The 19,980-nt window shown below is 39.7% G+C and overlaps 1 protein-coding gene across 1 annotated transcript in view; it reads right to left on the bottom strand.

Annotated features, from left to right (window-relative positions):
• Positions 1-201: 201 nt before the first annotated feature.
• DPP4 (dipeptidyl-peptidase 4) overlaps positions 202-19,980 on the bottom strand; it is a gene marked incomplete at its 5' end in the record, with an annotated part of 32,168 nt that continues 12,389 nt past the window's right edge. The window contains 14 exons of the mRNA XM_009870906.1: positions 202-393; positions 1,237-1,310; positions 1,556-1,628; positions 6,763-6,827; positions 8,423-8,522; positions 10,583-10,637; positions 11,505-11,699; positions 13,310-13,379; positions 15,398-15,496; positions 16,010-16,057; positions 17,866-17,990; positions 18,453-18,506; positions 18,693-18,760; positions 18,863-18,967. Of these exons, the coding sequence (XP_009869208.1) occupies positions 295-393; positions 1,237-1,310; positions 1,556-1,628; positions 6,763-6,827; positions 8,423-8,522; positions 10,583-10,637; positions 11,505-11,699; positions 13,310-13,379; positions 15,398-15,496; positions 16,010-16,057; positions 17,866-17,990; positions 18,453-18,506; positions 18,693-18,760; positions 18,863-18,967 (1,230 nt within the window). The remainder of the gene's footprint in view (positions 394-1,236; positions 1,311-1,555; positions 1,629-6,762; positions 6,828-8,422; positions 8,523-10,582; positions 10,638-11,504; positions 11,700-13,309; positions 13,380-15,397; positions 15,497-16,009; positions 16,058-17,865; positions 17,991-18,452; positions 18,507-18,692; positions 18,761-18,862; positions 18,968-19,980) is intronic.

Genomic DNA, 19,980 nt, shown 5'->3' on the forward strand with positions numbered 1-19,980 from the left:
TTAGACCGAAATATCAAAAGGTACTGATTCAAGCAGGTACCGCACTTTTTTTAGTAGTCTGCAACATGCCTGTGTTCTGATGATGTTAAGACCTGATTAAACACAATCAATAAAAATACAATAGTTGCTTGGCAACAGAAATCATTATAAAGATTAACATTTCATCGTGGACAGAGGTATCCCAAGAGCTGACCCTTAGCTCAGCTCAAGTCCTAGTAGTTTATACTGGCTCCCTGTACATTAGCTGGAGAATTTTCTGGAGGAGCACCAGCACCAAGAACTGACATCCTGCTGCTAGGGCAGTGAGAAGCACTGCTTCATGAAATGGCTCATATGGGTATAGATGTGCTTGTGTGCTTGCCCGCTGATGGAATGGTCTTTGTCAGTGTACCACTGCGGGAAAGAGAAACAGAGCGCTTGTTAGGGCTAGCTACAGCTAAGCGACACAACTCCAACATGACAGACATAAAACCATGTGCAAGCCATTTAAAATTATCCCAGCGTGAGCATGGAGGTGGTAGGAATCTGCTGTGATACTTTTGTCCCTGCTCTGTGTGTGGGATACACCACCTATTCATGCTAAAATTACAAAATGAATACATCACGTCATCTCCCCCAGGGAGGGCAGGTGCAGCTCCTCAGATTAGAGGGGTGTCTCATCTGCACCCGGTAAGCCCTGCACGACTGGCTGAAGAACAGCCGTGCAGTGCTGCACTGGGCTTCCTTCGATACATCCGTTCCAGCACTGCCTCCCAAGGGCTGGGAGAAGGTATGAAAGGAAGAGCTTTCACCTTAGTCAGAGTTTCCATGTACAGAGTAAGATGGGGCAAATAACTATTTGTCTTATAAGTCCAGTAGAGAAATACCAAAAATGATGGACAGGTTATCCTGGCCTTGGCTGAAGTTAACCGTTCCTTACATCCTGAGATACTATTCACTGGACTTTGGGTACATGGCAAGATTGGAATTGGCTTAGCTGTGTGGCTGAAAACACAACAAAATTAACAAACTGAAAAAATCAGGTAAACAGTGTCAAATAGAAGAAGATACTTTATACGTATTCTGCAGAAGAAACGAGTGCATTATGTTCAAAGTTTCAGTTACTGAACATGAAGTGCAAGCATGTGAACTTTCATTTAAGATGGCGTTTGATTTATACCTAGGAACATGGAGCTTTTGCTAATAATCTCATAATACAAACCCGTTTGTAGGATAATAAACAAAAACGAACTATACCATTGCTTGAAAATCCACTTCAGCATCAACCAGAGCTTTGGAAATCTGCGCTGCTTGCTGAAAATGAACATTATCTGAAAAGTGGAAGAGGGAAAAGGTAAACAAAAAAATTGCTTCTATACTACGCTGGGGGAAAAGCAAAGCAACGAACACAGTAGACTCCCCATCACTGCTGATTGAAACACAAATTAGTTGCAGAAAGCAGTATTATTTTATTGACGTAAATGTAACAGCCTTGCCCCTTCATGCTTTTGTTTTGTCAGTAGTAGAATTGCGAACCTGTCTGTAATACTAAAATGTCTAATTAACTGCAACTCACCATCTGCTGTTCCATGAATAAGAAGATATTCAACTTCCTTGAATTTTTCAGCTCTGGCCATTACTGTTGAACTCTGAAATTAAAGGAAAAGAAAAAAAAGAACGAAAAAGAAAAAAGGTGCTATTTATTAGAAGATGATTTGCTACCAACTGACTTTGATTCCTGTTGACACAGTTTGGGGTCTTTCAGATTAAAAACAACCACCCAAGCTCCCTCCCCACCCTTGGACCCCCAAGCAGCACGTTCATCTCCGACAGTGCCGTGCTCACACTCGAACCGTTCCGCACTGGTCTGCAGTCACTACCGGGGGTTATGCTTGCGAAGTAACAGGCAATTCCAGAGGGGAAGAGTTTTGCGAGTGAGATACACATTTAATGCATCGCTAACATGTTGTTAGCCTGCAGCACACCACTTGCCATAGGTTTCCTGTGCAACTGCAGACAAGTTAAAAAAAATGTTGCCATGACAACAGTGCACCCTATGATAGCGAGGAGCAGATATTGTAGAGGCTACATGCGTTATCTTCCCCACCGAAATGTGCACTAGGTTTACCCGTAGGTAAGTCATCAGTCTCAAGTAAGAATGGCTCGCTAGTTTAAAACAATACTCTCCTCCAAACACAGTAGGGAAATGCCTGAAGGAAGAAAACACCTGACCAAATCTATAAACAGAAATTAAGCTATATTTTGGGAATTGAAAAACAGTAACAGTGACAAAAAAAATAATCAGCAGCTGAGATTCATTAAGAAACTTAAGACACATTAACAACATATTCCCTGGAACACGGTAACCACCTGCCTTGCCACTGTGACGAGGTACCCAAGCATGAAGAAAGTAAGGACTGCAGGTAAGATCCTTAATCTGGGCAAGGAAAAGGAACAGGAGAGTGCTCTGCCATGAGAATGGGAAGAAGAAAAGGGACAACAGACAACGTGTTTTAGGCTTGGTAAGAAAACCAGGCACAATGGGGCAGAAATACATTGAATTAAACTTCCTTCTGCTAGCCATACTATAGGGGACTCTGCTGAAAATGGCTGAATCCCCGTGGAAGTTTTTTCTATATTGCACCAACTTAAAAACTACTATGGCAAGGAAAAAAAAACGCTAGTAAAAATTATGAACAAAGGAAGGTGGTGATTTGGGTATTTTTCTTCTTCCCCATCAGTATCAGGGCTGTATCCTTGCAGAGGGATTTGCATTTAGTAGCCCCCCAAAGTCAAATACTTCCTATTACCGTGACACAGAAGCGTTCTAATTTTCTTACGTCTCTCATACACTCAGGAATCTTTAAAGCAAGCATAAATGTTAAATTCCTTTTGTCATGGCAGAATAGCATACCACAAACCTCTTATAAGTGAAATGAGTTCTTTGTAGTTATGCAGCCAAATTTAAAAAACAAGTTCAGCAGAGAGAAAAAAAAACACCCTCCAATCCTTATCACTGCAACTGCCCTCTTTGATACCGAAAGGCTGCAGAGCACCAGAAATCCCATCTAATACGTGGAGACCCATGCACATGGGAAGCAGGACACCATCCATTGAAATCTGCTGGTCTCATGTGGTAAGAACAGATAGTTACGAGAGTACCAAAACCTGAAGAGAGGACTTTCAATCAGTGAGGGAATCAAAGTGGTACAGCACCCAACCAAAAGAATGATTCAGAAAGTAATGGCTCAGTGCTGGGAATAAAATAAATTAAAAAAACCCAATCAAGTAGTATCCTTTGAGTGAACTACTTTCCACATGTGCAAAGGGAAATCTGATAGTTGCTTAAAAAAGCTTTTTTTCCAGCAAATCTGTGCTGGTTTTAGGGACAGCAAAACACCTGCAAGTGGAAGGCTGACTTGAGCTACACTTTTGAGAACTCAACTTTCCAAAAGCATTTTTAGAAAAAGAATGTCACTGTTTTTACCCTCCAAGCATTAAACAAAATCTATCTGTAAACACTTCAGCAAGAACGCACAAAAGAGATATTTTCTCAGGTTTTTTTTTTTTATCACAAGTGATACATCACTTGCTGTACCTATACTCAACATGAAGAGTCCCTTCCCCTAAAACGTGCTTTAAGGACAGAGTACTTCAGCCATAAAAAGAAGGTTGCGAGAGAGGGAGCAATCTGAAGTTAGGCACAGTTGCAGCACAAAGCAACAGCTACATCAGCTGAACAAACCTCTAGTGGACAGCAAATAAATACAGCTTAATTCACCCCTTGTGTTTCATAGTTCCACTGCCGGGACAAAGGTTCTGAGAAGGTAACATGTACAAGTACTAAGAATTAGGCCCTGCTGAGTGTAACTGGCTTTTCTAAAGATCACACAGCAGTCAACATTTTATCAGCACTCCACAAACAAGTTAAGGTTTGGCTGAAACTGAAGGTCTCTCTCCCTTTAGCATATTCTCAGATAATAGAACAAATGTCAAATCAGTACAAGATGGCATATTTACAAAATTGTACCCTGTTTTGCATAACCTAATGATGCAGCAGTTCTTAAGGACTGAACATTTCAAATCTGCTAGAAAAAGATTGCCAAATCTATGACTGTTTCAAACACTTGCCAAAAGCATATCAAATTCAGAGTGAACTGCAAAATAATCTTCTCACAAGTTGAACAGTCTCTTCGGTATGCTCTCCATGGCTACTGCATCTGACCTCCAGAGCTCTGCCCTGATTTAGTCTCAAGTCTTTTACTCAGGGGACATTTCTTCGTAGGCAGACAGCTGCTCTGCTATTCCACCTAGGATCCCTACGCAATTACACTGGGAGCTCCACCTGTGCTTGCCCCTTTCTTTTACAAAGCTCTAATTTTCAATAGTTGCTACCTTAAAAGGCACCGATAATACCTAATTAGAGGAATATGAGTCATCCCTCAGACTTGACTCTTGACAAGGAGTATCAGATTCTCTTCCTTCAATAAACACCAAACCCAATGCCACAGGAACAAAACGCAGGGCGTACCCTTCTTACCACAACTGGCTTCTCGAGACTATATATTCGCAGTCATTAATAATACCCTGCATTAGGAAGACACCTAGCAGCACACATATTCTCTATGCAGGTGTGTACACAGACTCATTTCTTTTAAATTAGGGCACACCATCCAAAGTTTACGCAACCTTTCACTTTTCAAGCCAGCTTTATAGCAGGATAGAGAATATACGATGCAGCACGCAAACCTGACAGTACGAAGTTAACAGCTCAAAAATGCTTTAACAGCTTCAGCTACGAGAGCTTTCAGTACTCATTTTGCATTTACTTGCTAAAAACCATTCAGTTCAGAAAACAGCTCGCCTCAGCGAGAAGGGGCGAGGAGGCAGGCTATCGGGACTGGGACTTGGAACAAAAGGGCTGTAAGCCAGGGACATGCTGGGCTGAAATCAGTACGGGACTTCAGCAACAACACAATCCCACCACCCTTCCATGATGCTACATGAAAAGCAACAAAGCCCCTTCTCAAGCTACCTCACCCCTGCAGGTTTATATGGGAAAAGTAAGCCCCAAGCAATACCATCATTTGGGGCTTTTAACAATAAATGAGGACTTCAAGTTGCATTTTCCTATCTCCAGAAGCAGCAGTGAAGTGTGACAATCTGATCTGTGCAATTACCCCTCCTCCATCTAGCCACCATTCTCCCCAATTAGTCCTCTGAGTAACACATTTGAAACCTTTAGCTCTTTGGTACTGGCAGTTTCAACGTGGCCATTGCCAGCAATGGATACTATGCCAAGAAAATCCGACTCCTGGCTTGAAAGGATTAAACAGTCCTCTGTTGCCATCTGTGCTGTGAAGCTGGTGAATGACTTTGTGCACCCAGAGCGTTAACGTTCGTTCTGCACAACGACAGTAACTTCTATTTACACGCTACCTCACAGACCTCCTACTGTTCCCACTGCCTTAAAGAAACACATTTGGAAAAAGGCAGGCAGGCGGCTGCAGGCTGCTGGTCAGTCCTCGCAAGCAGCTCGCTGGCTAAAGAGGCAGACGCAGAACCAACTCTTCCAGCAGTCAACTCTGACCAGATCGTCTGATATAGTAGTTGAGAAAACTAGATTACTGCAGCAATATGGCAAAACAGACATTTCAGCCCATACATGTATTTTATATATTTTTTAATCGATGCATCAACTCCCATCCTTTTTTCCCTCATGACACTTATTTTTTTTAATGCATCAAGACACAATCTTCTAGCCTATTTACCAACTCAAACATTGAGAATCTTTTCCTCTAAACACCCACGTCTGGTTCCAGCAACACCGTGGCTGAACACCGCTGCGCAACATCCCCATAACCAGGGCAAAGTACCGTCACGGTTCTCCAGCAGCAACCACACTTCCACCCGAATCTGAAATTTAACAAAACCTTACGGAAGGCTTGTGCTGCTCTGCCCTGCGCCCAGCTGAGCCATCGCTTCAAAAAGCCCTTGAGGCAGCGAAAAGCAGCTGACACACAGCAGAGCAACTCAATTCATCAGGCCCTAACGAGGACAATCAATCTATGGGTATTCTTGGTCCCAACAGAACACCTGGAAATTCCCTCACTTCCAGGCAAGCATTAATCATTTTAGACCAAACCTTTGACACTCCATGTTTGTGGAGACGAGGCCAAAATTCCAGCCCTCACACTGCTGACTCTCAGTTGGTCTGCAATTTGTCTGGTATGATCACAGTAGCTGTCAAAGTTTCCTAATATTTAGGAGATGTTGCTTTCCCTGAAAATAAAAGCCTGCAGATTCCCAAAGCAAGAAAGTTCACACAATACCCATTTTTTAAAAATTACATTTCAGAAAGAACTGGAGTACACTTGTTTTGGTGGAAAATGTCATTTAAGATAAAGCATAGTTTGCCCACGAGCATATTAAATTTTAAAACAAATTTGTTTCTTGGTGATTAAAATAAAACAGTTTTTACAGCTTGTTTTACAGTCTGCAAAGTAGCCAAATGGAACGGAATGTAAAAAAACCCCAAAAAACCCAACACACCAAACAAACAACAGCAAACCCACACCATACAGCAAGGAGTAACTGCCTCACACAAATCCAAATGCATGAGACTACAGCCTCTAAAAGCACAATGCAACAGTTAGAGCTGGAAAGAAGAAACAAACATTTCTTCCCATGGGGAAGGAACCAGACTGCATAAAGAAAAATAAGAGCGGCTTAGAAAAGAAACACCACACTGCACAAAATGACATAAAGGGATTTCTTTCTTACATTATAGTTGTTGAGATTATCACTTGCTGTAGGAAGGCCCATGTATCGCTCTGTGTATATTGAATCTGTAATTAAAAAAAAAACAAAACCAAAACCAGAGTCTGCTACTTATTTTTCAGTCTAACAGAAATTTTACCCTCGGATACAAACAATACAAAGAACGCATACTGAAAATTAAAAAGATAAAAACAGGTTTTCCACAATGAGGCGTGTAGGTAACCATCATTATTCAGAATATTTAATCTTCTTGTTGCCATGGACACCTGAATGCTGAATATTAATAAAGTACTTTGTGTCAATGTTACCTTATTGTTATTCTTTCAGTAATCCTAAGAAAAATACTGAAAATCTTGCACTAAATGCTTAGCATTTGAAAAAAAAATCTTAGCTATTTTATCTAACAGTTTACGACTAAAAATCTATAAAATGAAAATTTAGCAGTAGATTAGGATTCCGTTTGGCTCTGTTATACATAGTAAAAAAATAATATTTCTGATTTTCTACATATTTTTCAGCATATCACATTTTTTTTTTCAGATTTGCTGCTTTATTTTAAGCCATACAAATCAACGCTCTGTTGCCATATTGTAATGTTCATTTGACTTCTCATAAGTGTTGTTTCACTGGGCTTTTTTGATGTTGAATATGTATGCCACCATAACCCTTTAGTTAATCAAGTAAAAGTGGAATTTTAGAGATACTGATCTTTAAAAAATATTTCCTGCTCTACTGTAATATTCACGTCCAACACAATATGAAAATATCCCTATGTCCTCAACAAACTACTGTTAATACCTGCAGTATGATTTGATTTGTTGAACCAGCAAGAGCACATAATGTGCTGTTGTACAGCCTCTGTGCTAGTTACAGAATGATAAATTATGCCTTATTTAGCAGAGGTTCGCCAGGAAAAGCTTTCCCTTCGATGTTTTTGGACAAATTGAAACCAGACAAATGTCAAAATGTGGTCACATTGTACTAGCACATATTGTATTTTTCAACTGCATATAATTTCGTTTAATCTGTAAGGAAGACACCAATAACTGTATTTATAGCTTCATGCAACCACAATCTTATACAATGTAAGCTTGAAGCACATACAGACTTGTCCACTTGTTCAGGTTTTCCTCACATCAAGCTATTCTTTGATTTACAAAATGCAAATTTTACACTTTAAAGGGGAAAAAAAACCAACGAAGGCAATTCAAATCCGATACTGCTACTTTGACACAGTAAGTTACAATGCAAGTTTGATGTTAAGCTTCACAGTTCATTCTTGTAAGTGAAGTAGCATTTTGCAGAAGCAAAATCTAACAGCGACGGATTTCTGACACACAATACTGGTCTCAGAGCGCATGGCAGCTTTGGAAAGCAAACAGACACATTACAGTAACACTACAAATATTACAATAATTCAGCCTTCTTTAAAGGTGAAAGAGATTACCTGGAATGGTGGATCTGACTTTTTAAAATGGGAAATCTGATTTAGGGAATTGGTTTCATTCTGAAATGCAGTAGCTGTGAGTTCATAAAAACAGACCAAGTGGCATTTACATGGCATCTAGTAGATAATCAAAGTTCCGCACTATGAATCAACACTTTGCAGCATGTGCACTGCAAGACATATGGGAATCCTTGTAACGAGGAAGCCATCACATACCATAATATTGCCAACGTGACACGGGGGCAACCGCTATTCCACACTTGAACACGCCGCTTCCAGAGCCAAGCACCATGGAGGTCACATATCCCCCATAAGACTGAGAAGAAAACATTGCTGTTATTTTAGTCGGAAAGAAAAGGATGGGGCCCATCTGCTAAACGGTTCATCAGACATTTATAGGCTCAGCGTTTTCCATATTAATGAACTCCCTTCTGAATTTGGGTCAGATCTCACCCAGCCTGCTCAGTCGGGGAAACAGGCATCAAACAGCGCGTGGCAGCTGTGGTGCTGAGGGATGAGAACTTGCTGGGGAAAAAGGGTGCAAGCGCTGCTGAACTGTGACTCAGCCGGGATGGCAGTGTTGGGTAGCACCGTAGGCAGCAGCGAAAGACAGGAAACAAGACAAAAAAAACGCTGTGTCCCGCTCCGTGGGGGGGAGTGGGCGGCAGGAGAGCTCGGGCCCACGGCGTGCCCGATGAGTAGCTGCACCAGGGCATCCCAAAATTTACAACTCCCTCGGAGCAGGCCTACGGCAGCTCACTTGCTAACTCTCCTCCAAAGCGTCAAGAGCAAGACTGTGACTGGGGAGGGAAGGATCTTCTGCTGAGTCCGTGGGAGGAACTGTGCAGCAACACGCTCCTCGCTATGCACAGAAAATTCACTCGCCGTCTAGCCCGATACACACATGAGTAAATAATATCTGACACACTTGAACATCTAGGCAGCAAGATACCTAAACAATGTCACCAACCGCCCAAACGACTGCCCTCACTGTAGTTTGATGGGGTTATTTAGGAAACTGTGCCCATCAGCAATCAAAAAGAAGAGCAATTTTTGGATCCCATTCCTGTCTTCACAGAAATTACAGGCAAATGGAACGCTTATCTTAGTTCAAAGCCCTTAAATGTTCGCTCCAACTGCAATATTTATGTCCTCCCAGTGAGATCAGCAAAGCAGTGCATGTACTTAGTAACTAAATCCAGGAATAAACACGTTGCCTAACATGACCACAGTAAAGATATTACTCCCAAACCGACGGCAAACAGAACTAACACACAGAAGTGACAGTCTGACAATGAGGGGCTCACACTCCGAAAATTCAAGAGATAAAGAAAATCTGTTTGCGCACAGGTTTAGTATCCAGGATGCAAACTCCAACCGAGCTCCGCAGGGCACTGCTATTCAACTACTCATCCCGAGGCTCATAAGCAGTAAGACGGGAATGCATTAAGGCCTCCATTTCTGCAGAAAGCACTTCTCTCCCACTGAAGTTAATGCTGCGCTTGACTTCATAAGCACAGAGATGTTTACTCCCAGAAGAAAAAACTACTAAGGCCACCATCATTATCTTGCCAAAAAGCAATATATTCACCGGTGCCTGTCACTAGCAGCGACCAAATTTCAGCTAGCAATTCAATTCAAGATCCTGCGTGCAATCCTGCACATAACTTAATCGCAGTATGTTGAAACAGAGCACGCAAAAACACTCCCTGTGATACCAGAAAAAGTGAAACTGCAGCCTCAGAGAAATGTTCAGAGTTTGAATCAAATAGATAGCACTAACACCACATATGTACTGAGCAGCCTTGCAGCTGGGGGGGTATGTGTATACTATTAAACACTCCACTCTACTGTGACAGGTTTTAAAGACACATCAAGTCAGGGAAATGTGGTCTCTGGTTGGAAGTACCACTGAAATAAAACACAGCCAAGCTCAACAATATAATAGATATTTTCTGGCTGGTAGTAAAAACATAACCACCATGTCACACAGCCGGTTCATATGTAAATTTACATATTTTTTTTTAAAAAATAAAGTTATCCAGTTAAAATAAAGAGACACTATTGAATAAATATTCACTCTATATATATTCATTTGAACTTTTTTTTTCAAAATATTGGTCATCCTTGTATACAAGAGCTAGGCAGCACCCCTTCAAATTGTTGTTAATCTCTTAGAAATCCTAATGTCTCCTGAATGTTAATCTCTTAGGAATCCTAATGGTTCCTGAATGCTTGCAAAGGGACAATAAACACAGTAAGATGTGCTTCATCAGTTCAGTTACTGGACTGTGCCATGACTCCACCTCACACCCACGGCAGCACAACTAACAGACGTTACAATAATAAGCCAGCCAAACTTATTTGAGTACTTACCCAACCCCAAATAGCTATTCTGTCCTTATCAACAAAGCTCATTTCAGAAAATTTTCTAAAAGCAAACAGAATAATTAAATGCTTAACAGATTGCAGGTATGTGCCATTATACAGATGTGCCTATTTTCCATCATGCCTGGCTCTTCCTATTGTACAAATAAGTATTTCTCACTTCCTCAGTGATTGCATATAATAATATACAATACTTCAGGCATGTGTGTCTTTAAGATATTCAGAAAACACATCTGTGCAGGTGATTTCTTTAAGAAATTCAGTAAACACATCTCTGAGTATGATTTCACTAATACACTTGCCTTTATTTTTGGTCCTTTCCTTTTCTTCTTGTTTCCGTTTTTTTTTTTTAAAAAAAAAAAGAGGAGCAGCACTCAAATTGCAGCAGTAAGCAACAGGCTGACAACTGTAAATCCAGTCGGGGTTTAAAAAATAGATTCTGAAATGCTGTTTGTTTAAACTCCTTAACATTTTAAAATCCCAAAAAGCAAACCCTGTAAGACCACTTCTTTGTGATTCTGAGTGATTCACACTGACATTGTTCGGTTTAGTGAGGTTTCACATGCATAAACCAAGTGATGAACATGAACTGTGATGTAAATAACTCCATCACAACAGAAACTTGGAAAAAGCTTGAAGCTTCCAGCTCCAAGTTCCTTGGTAGCCTGTGACAGCGATCATCTCTATAAAATCAGAGATATGGTAAATTTGTATTAGACTGTTAACTCTTCTCTCTTTTTAAGCACAAAATGATCGTTGGCCCATGAATGACACACCACAGCACACAAAATTAATGCAAAATTTAGTTATGTTCTTTCAAGATGACCATGCAAAACCTTCACTTCCACCCCCTGCACACAATAAGCACAGAAAAGAAGGAGCAGGTGTTGACCATGTCACTGTAGCTCACCTGGCTGCCTCTATCTGATCTTCCACTTCATACGTTCCCAGCCGTCGGTATATCGCGTGCATAATTTCATCCCCTTGGTAGCCACTTCCTCTGCCATCGAAGCTGGCCACAATGACCTGCTCGGTGCTCGCGAGGTAAGTAGCCCAGCTGATCTGGAAGGTATAATCTACTTTCTGACTACAGGGTCCTGCATACCTGGGGAAAAGCGCCACAGAATTCAGGCATTTGCTTTCCACACGTTCTCCATATTTTTTGAGACATAATTATTCATGACCATTTTCAGCCACTGAAGAAGGGAAAACTTTTAAATTAAAAGGGAGCAAACCAGAAAAGCTATCACTGACTGACTCCAAGCTGCTGCTATGCCTGGACACTAAAGGCAATATATTTTTTTTAAATGTCAACCGTTAGGCAGGCAAGCAAGCAAACAAGCAGGCTGGATTTTAGTTGTTTTACTGCTTTCTGCTCCTATAAGAAACTTCCATTATTTTGACTTTAAGCAGCTTATCAGAAATCCAAAGCAATTTTTTTTTTGTGTTGGCATATCTAGTCATCTCAGCTTCAAAGTGATGCTCTTCAACTATTTGTTCCATTTACCCGTAACTTATTTGGTTAAAGTTGGAAATCAACAAATATCCTTCATTTGGAAACATGAAAAAAGATATTCTCCTGCATTTTTAGTGTCTCATCCCTATAGACTAAACTACTTCTTATGCAGGCTGAGAAAAAGGAAGCAAATCTGTATTAATAACTTCTTATTTTAAAATATTTGGAATCACCTGACCCTGTGAAATCATACTCTGTGAGTGTCTGGGTGATGAAGTTCTGTTTATAGTGTACTTCTCCAGCCACTGTTCAACAGAGTAAGAAATGGGAAAGTGGCTCTTACAGCGCTGTAAAACATTTTTCCCTGTTTTTAAAAGCAAAGAAAAAACTACTAATAAATCTCTAGATCAAGCTACAGGTCCTGACATTTCCAAAGGAATTTTTGAGGCAGAGGTGATCCTGACAAAGGCCCAGTTAAGTCAATAAAAAAATCAATTAAAGTCAATCAAAACCAAAATAAGTCTTAAGAATCAAAGAGCACCAACTACTCATTAAAATGATCAACAGGCATGTCAAAAAGTATTACAGTGCTACCAAATTACATTATATAAAAATATATCTAACAATTCACATCTAGTTTCCTTGTGGAGTCTGCTTTTCATAAAAGAGGAAAACTTTAACATTTCTATTTTAATGAATAGCTACAGTTCAGTAATTCCCAGTCAGAAGAAAACATACCAGTATGAACAGAGTCCACGAGGAAGAACAGACCAAACAGCACATGCTCATGGTCTTGAATTTACAAAAAACCAGCAAACGCAATTCTGACCGTAGGACACAGTTCACCAACACCAGTTCACAGTCAAGTATCACAGAGAAAATGCAACATCACATTCACTACTTCAGCTTATTCAAGGTTTCATTCTGGAATATAATTTTGTTGAGTATTATTTCTAATGAACTCTAAGAGCAGAGAAGGAAGTAAGCTAATGCTAACATTCTGACTTTTAGGTAAGATACAGAATGTGTCTGCCTCACCACCACCAGCAAAATACCTGCTTGTTAAGCATTACGTCATCTTACGGTACAGGAATCTATCAAGAATTAGGATACACCTCATTCTCCTCATTCCCTCTTCAAACTACTTCAAGAAGTAATTAGAAAACTGCCAGTTTTTTGTTTCCTGATCTTATTAAAAGCATTTGAAGTAGATGAAAGTGATTATTAACACAACATTGACATGTAACTTGAAGACTTACACATCAAGGAGCAGAGGGTACTTCTTTGATGAATCGAAATGGGGAGGCAATATCATTTGATACCACAGGTCTAAAATTGAAGATAGTAGTTTGACTTAGGTCAGTTCTCCAGTGAAATAATTTGACATGTATTGCAATTCATACAAGAGCACATTTGAATCACCCCCTGAAAAAGCAGTTTCTTCTGAACTGCCCTAATATATATAGGTAAAAGTTTCTAGTTAATCGAATTTTTTTTAAGTGTCTTACAGCTTAAGTTAGCAGAAAGTCTGGAACTGGAATGCCAACAATAATAAAATTTGGGGACTCAACACGCTGTCTCATGACATTATTCAATGTTATAAACTTACATGTTAAATTTGAAAAGTCTCTACAGTGGTACGTCTGACAGTAGCTCCAAAACGCTTCTCTACTCAAATTTCTCTTCCAGCACAAAAAGAACCAACTATTTCAAACCTGCCAGATAGGCTTTGCCTGACAGTTTGTAGAACATTCCAGAAACTTATCCAAATGTCTACCATTTCTCAAGCAACACTGATTCCAGTTCCATCTATGTTACTCCTTCCACCCAGGCTGGCAGAAGACTAGCTGAACATGTGAAATCCACACCATACAAGCTTTGCAAACTGATTGGCTCACCTGTTCACTCATGAATCTTAAAAAAACTGATGCTGCAAAGGACACATGAAGGAATGCCAAAGGATTGCACTGCAGTAATACAGTAATAGCCAAAGTGCAAGTTTTACAAACATTTGTCCAGATATCAATATAAAACACTGAAAAAATAGCAACCTAGGTTGAACATAAGGAAACATTAATTTTATTTTTTGCATACTTTATTGTCATGGGAGCCACCTTCTTCTTTGATAATATTCATGGATTTGTGAACAGACTTGGAAGTTGAAGGACTACATAAACAGATTTCTCCTATTTGTGACAATAAAATAGCGTCCCCTTACCCAAAAGCTTTTACCCTGAAGAGATGAAGCAGTAAGAATAAAAAGGAATAAAAAGATGAATATACAACTGATAGCACGAAGAACATCTTAAATTTCCATCTTGCCTGGAAGATTTCATCTTTAGCCCTAGTAAAATGTGACAGAAATAAAAGATAGAAAACACAAGGATAAAGAGAGTTATTATAAATAAGGTAACAGTAGAAGGAGGGAGGCATCAAAAGAACCATTAACAATGACTGACAGAACTCAATACAGTTTGTAAACAGAATTCCATTAATACTACTCATATGTTATATCAAGAGAAAGTTTATCATGAAGAGAAAAGGTAGTAGCAAAGGCTGGAGCAAGAAGAGTTTAGACAGGTACTAGGCCTCCCACTGCTGGCCTACGTGATGTTCCCCAGCCCAGGAAGACACTAAGAAAGCTTCTGTATCCAGATGTGCAAATTCACCCCTAGCAAACCATGAGCAGTTTGTTTTCTAACATTTTGTTCGAGTCAGTATTCACAGGTTTCTGTAGTCCTGGAGCGTGAATGCACTCTTAAGAACACGACTACTCAATCCAAATATTCCCCTACGCAAAGTCAAAGGTGACTTGGTTGAAATGCAGCCTAAATCAGTTTGCAAGCTTTTCCATTTAGATTCTGTGTCCGTTTTTTTGATAACAACTGAATTTCTTGTCCACTGCTCCAACCTGCTAACACAAGTCATAGGGACTTGCACCTTCAAATGCAGACCTGCTTGAATTCATAATTCGATTTAAATTGAACAATTTGTGCCCCTCTCCCCACTCTTCTTAATTATTTAGTTAATGCAGTGTTAGGGACTTTTGCTTTTCAGGTAATTATCAAGGAATAAAGGAGTTAAGCCACTTCATCATGAAAACATCAAGACACCACACTAGGGAAAAAGTGCATTTAACATAGGAATATTTTGGTATTTCTGAAAAAAACATAGAATGTTTGGAGAAGTAAAAAAGAAGAAAATAAAAAATCTTGTCCTGCCTCTAAGTGCTGAATAACTGCCACAATCCCCACTACACCCTTCTTTTCTGTCATGCTTTTCAGCAAAAGATCTTGAAGCACTTGGTAAAAGGGGGAGAGAAGGGTAAAAGATATTTTTGAACTTACTGTATCCACCTACAGTAATGTAGTCAATTTTTTTTGAAGGCATCTGAATATCTTGCAATGAATTTTCCAGTTCAGTGTTATTTTCCAGGTATCTGAGGACTAAACAACAGAATTAGTAAGAGTCAAAAATTAAATACATTATTTTCAAATGCACTGCTCTTTTAGTCATGAACCACTTAAAAAATTCAATCTTGGATGACAGCAAGCTACGTTGCAGTCTTAGTTTACTGCAGTTTTTGTTTTTCCTCTCAGATTCAATGTTTACATTATTGTTTTCCTGCAGTAATTTAGTAACCAGAAAGCTGGTTTCCCCGTTTTTCATCTAAAGGCAATTTCAGAAAATCTGAACAATTCTCCAGTAAATAAGTCACACATTACTCACTGTTTTCTAGCACAATGTAAAATAATATTAAATAAACTATGAATAAACATATGCCAAGCTATATAATTTATTCTTCTGGTTAACTATACTACAGTAATTAACTGAAACTAAATTTACCCTTTATAACTGACATTTAAATTATTACACTAAGCAATGAGAATAAAATTCAAATAAATTTACAGTGCAATTTTCTGGCTCAATATAAATTATATTTTAAGACAATCCCCTACCGTGATCATCACTGCTTCTGTGCAGAGTAGATATGGGCAGGCCAGGACCTGTTAAAAGAGCACAAAGCCTTCACTTATGAACGCTATCTCAAAACACAACCCTTGTAAATTTGAAGAGGATGAACCACAAACCTCAGAACTCATTTCCCTCCAGTCTGTACAAGCCAGATTTCAAGTTTGTAGGGCCCAAACTCAAGTCACAGAATTCCACAAAATATTCAGATTGTCTTGCACATCATTGTGAGGTACTGAAGACTTAAACTTCTACACTTTAGCAAAGTCTACCCATCAGTTGTGGCCCATGGTTTGGAAATCAGTGAGCCTAGCCACACAGAGAGACCACAGCAGCCTTCTTCAAACAGCCATTTTTACAGTGGTTGAACAATTGCCTCTGCTGTCTGTCCTTCTGGCCTACATATCAAGGAAGATTTTGACATCTTAAAAACCAATATACATTTCAATTTAAGGTAGATTTTAGAGATTTCATTTTTCCCACCCTTTGATTAATTTATTCCTTGTAGTACCTAGCACAAACACAAATCAAGAGTGACAACACTGCCACTCAGTTTTTTTGAACAGCACTATCTATCTTAATTTTGTTCCCACACATAGAGCACTTCTCTTTACTCAGTCTGTTGTTTGCCTTGCTCTCAGAGTCCCCAAATTCCTTCTAGAGCAAGAGCTCCCCATGCAGCTCTTGAGAAGATGCACAGCAGACAGGAGTGTTTTGCACCTCTTCTGGGTCCACTGATAGATATTTCATCCTTGTAATCTTTGTCAAGGTGCTTTTGAGCCTACGAGGGTCATTTACCAATGATCTGGACAAGGTGGTCGAGCGCACTCTCAGTACGTTTGCACCTGACACCAAGTTGGGCAGGAGTGTTGATGGGCTTGAGGGTAGGAAGGGTCTACAGAGGGACCTGGACAGGCTGGATTGATGGGCTAAGGCCAGTTGTATGAGGTTCAACAAGTCCAAGTGTCGTACCCTGCACTTGTGTCACAACAAGCTCAGGCAATGCTTGGCAAAGAGGGGCTGTAAGGCTGCTCAGTGGAAAAGAACCTGGGATTGTCAGTCGACAGGTGCCTGCATTGTGCCCAGGTGGCCAAGAAGGCCAATGGCATCCTGACTTGTATCAGAAGTAGTGTGGCCAACAGGACTAGGGAAGCGATTGCTCCCCTGTACTCAGCACTGGTGAGGCCACTCCTTGAATCCTGTCTTCGGTTTTGGGTCCCTCACTACAAGAAAGACATTGAGGTGCCAGGGGAACAGAGCTCCTGAAGGGTCTTGAGAACAAGCCTTATTAGGAGCAGCTGAGGGAACTGAGGTTGTTAGCCTGGAGAAAAGGAGGCTCAGCAGAAGTCTTATTGCTCTCTACAACTATCTGGAAAGAGGTTGTGGTGCAGTTGGGGTCAGGCTCTTCTGCCAAGTAACAAAAGACAGGACAAGACAAAAAATGGCCTCAAGCTGTGCCAGGGGAGGTTTAGATTGGATATTAGGAAAAATTTTTCCATGGAAAGGGCTTTCGAGCATTGGAACAGGCTGTCCAGGGAAGTGGTTGAGTCACTATGCCTGGAGGTATTTAAAAGATGTGTATACGTGTGCACAGAGACGTAACTCAGTGGTGGACCCGGCATTGCTGGGTTAACGGTTGGACTCTATGATCTGAAAAGTCTTCTCCAACCTAAACGATTCTATGATTCTGTGCGTATGTTTCTTCCACTGCCAGTGCATTTATCCAAGGATATCAACACCTATCATTGTTACGCAGTGCATATCGAGATCTTGATGAAGTGAACTTTCCCACTCAACTAATCAGTGAGTCATGTTTATGTCAATTAATACTGGATATACTCACCACGGCAATTTAGCTGATAGTACTGTGCGTCTTCGCTGAAGGACACAGAATAATACTGGCATCTTTCTTGATTCAGATCACAGCTAACACATTTAGTGGAATTTGGACTGCCTTCCAAGAGCACTCTGTAAAGTAGACGAGCTTCACTTCAGAGATGATTTTTTAAAGCTATGGTAAACAAATGTATGCTTTTTAAATAAGATGACCAATAGAAATATGTTAAAATCCAGGAGTAAAGACCTTACTGATTTAAAAATTACAGAAAACAGACTTTAGAGTTCAATTAATACTGGGACTATAATCATAGCAAAAAAAAAAAAGCATAAGATGTTTTCTTTAGGGGTTTGTTCCTTGAGAATTGGATGTTTCTTTTCACAATTTCCCTTTATTAACTAAATTTACAGAAAAAATATTTTAGTTATTTTTACATTCTATACTCCTACACCAATTTTCATTAAATATCCTATACAGGATTCCACACTGGACTGTGAACATCCTAACCTTATATTTTGCAATACTTTTTCTCAAAGTTTCTTTTTCATGAACATATATTTCACTCATACTGCAGGAAAAAAAAAACAACTTACTTATAAAGATTTCTTCCTCCTGGCTTTCCACCATTTTCATTACTAATGTAGTACCTATAAAAGCAAAACATATTGGGTTTAGTAAATTATTTACTACAATATTTAAAGGTTCATCTTACATGTTTAGATCAGATTTTTAATGAGTTAAATGCCACTTCTCCCCATTCTCCCTCCCTGCTTGCTTAGACCCCTGTTACAAGTCCTCCTGATAGGAATCAACAGCTTAATTGCAATACTTACAGAAAGTTGCTGGTTACAGCTTCTATGCTGATCACTTCCCATTTTCCTGTAGTAATAGGTACTGGAGCCTGGAGAGGGGGCATAGGTAAGGGAAAAAATAGAATGTGAAGCTACTCCATCACCAGGAGAAACACAAGTCAGCAGTGACTGTACTCCACCTTATCACTCACCTGTGAGCTGTTTATGTAATGGATGTGCTTGTAACCTGCTGTATTGCTGAAGACTTTGTAGTAGGTAGCATTGTCGGGTGCAAAGTGAGGGGCAGATGGCTGAAACTTGAACACAAGAGAGATGTCTATTGAAGCAAATAACAAAACTCCAAACCCAGAGTGATAAATTTAGATATCTCTAAAACAGGAGGTTCAATTCTTAAAACAATGCATCACTGAACATACTGCAAAAATTTTTGCGCACCGACTTAGGAGATAGAACTGGTAGCCATTACCCTTAAAAGTAAATACACTTAAAATTATTTTCTTGCTCCTTAAGCAGTAGAATTGAGTATTAGCCCTAGTAATGACCAATGTTCTCTCTTACTTCCCTTGAACTGAAGTCGTACAGTTTCCTACCATTTTAGGGAACAGTATGTGCATCTACTTTTAAAGACATTGTTTTATTCTGTCCAAAACCAACACAGCTGTAACCTTCAGCAATGTAAATACTCTAAATACACATTTTCCTTGAATTTCTCATTTTAGAATATGCATTTGTGAACGAATTCTTTGAACCCCTAGGGCTGTTGGTTTTTTTAGCTTGATAGTGAAACATGTCCTCCTTTTTTCAAAGAAAACAAGCTGCTTTCCAAGAGGAAATTTTGCTACTAAACAGGTGATTACAGAATGGCAGAGAATCCAAACTGGAACGATATTTTCATGAAGGAACTATCCACTTATCAACTGGGAATGACGGAAATGCATTCCTTCTTTTGACTGTCATTTGCGTGCGCTCCACGTGGTAGACAGAGAAACAGAGGAATAAAATTGAGCTGAATGAAATAAAAGTTATTTTGCTGATGTATGTCCAAAACCTCTAAGTGTTAATCAGCCAATTTATGCAATGCAATTACCTATGAGATTTTATATCCATTTTTGAAATGCAAAGGGGAACAGAAACATCAAGTGTCTCGCCTCTGGTCATTCAGCAAACAGTGACAGAACTTGAGTTTTCCTAACTCATGCACTTCAGATAATCTCTCCTTCTCCCCATGCCGTATTTTTTGCAAAAAATAACCTGGCAAATATTTTGCTAGCTTCTCCCTTATCGCAGTCTTGCTTTTTCGAAGTGTGAC

Source organism: Apaloderma vittatum, unplaced genomic scaffold (genome assembly GCF_000703405.1).
Source record: "Apaloderma vittatum isolate BGI_N311 unplaced genomic scaffold, ASM70340v1 scaffold14576, whole genome shotgun sequence".
Classification (NCBI taxonomy): domain Eukaryota; kingdom Metazoa; phylum Chordata; class Aves; order Trogoniformes; family Trogonidae; genus Apaloderma; species Apaloderma vittatum.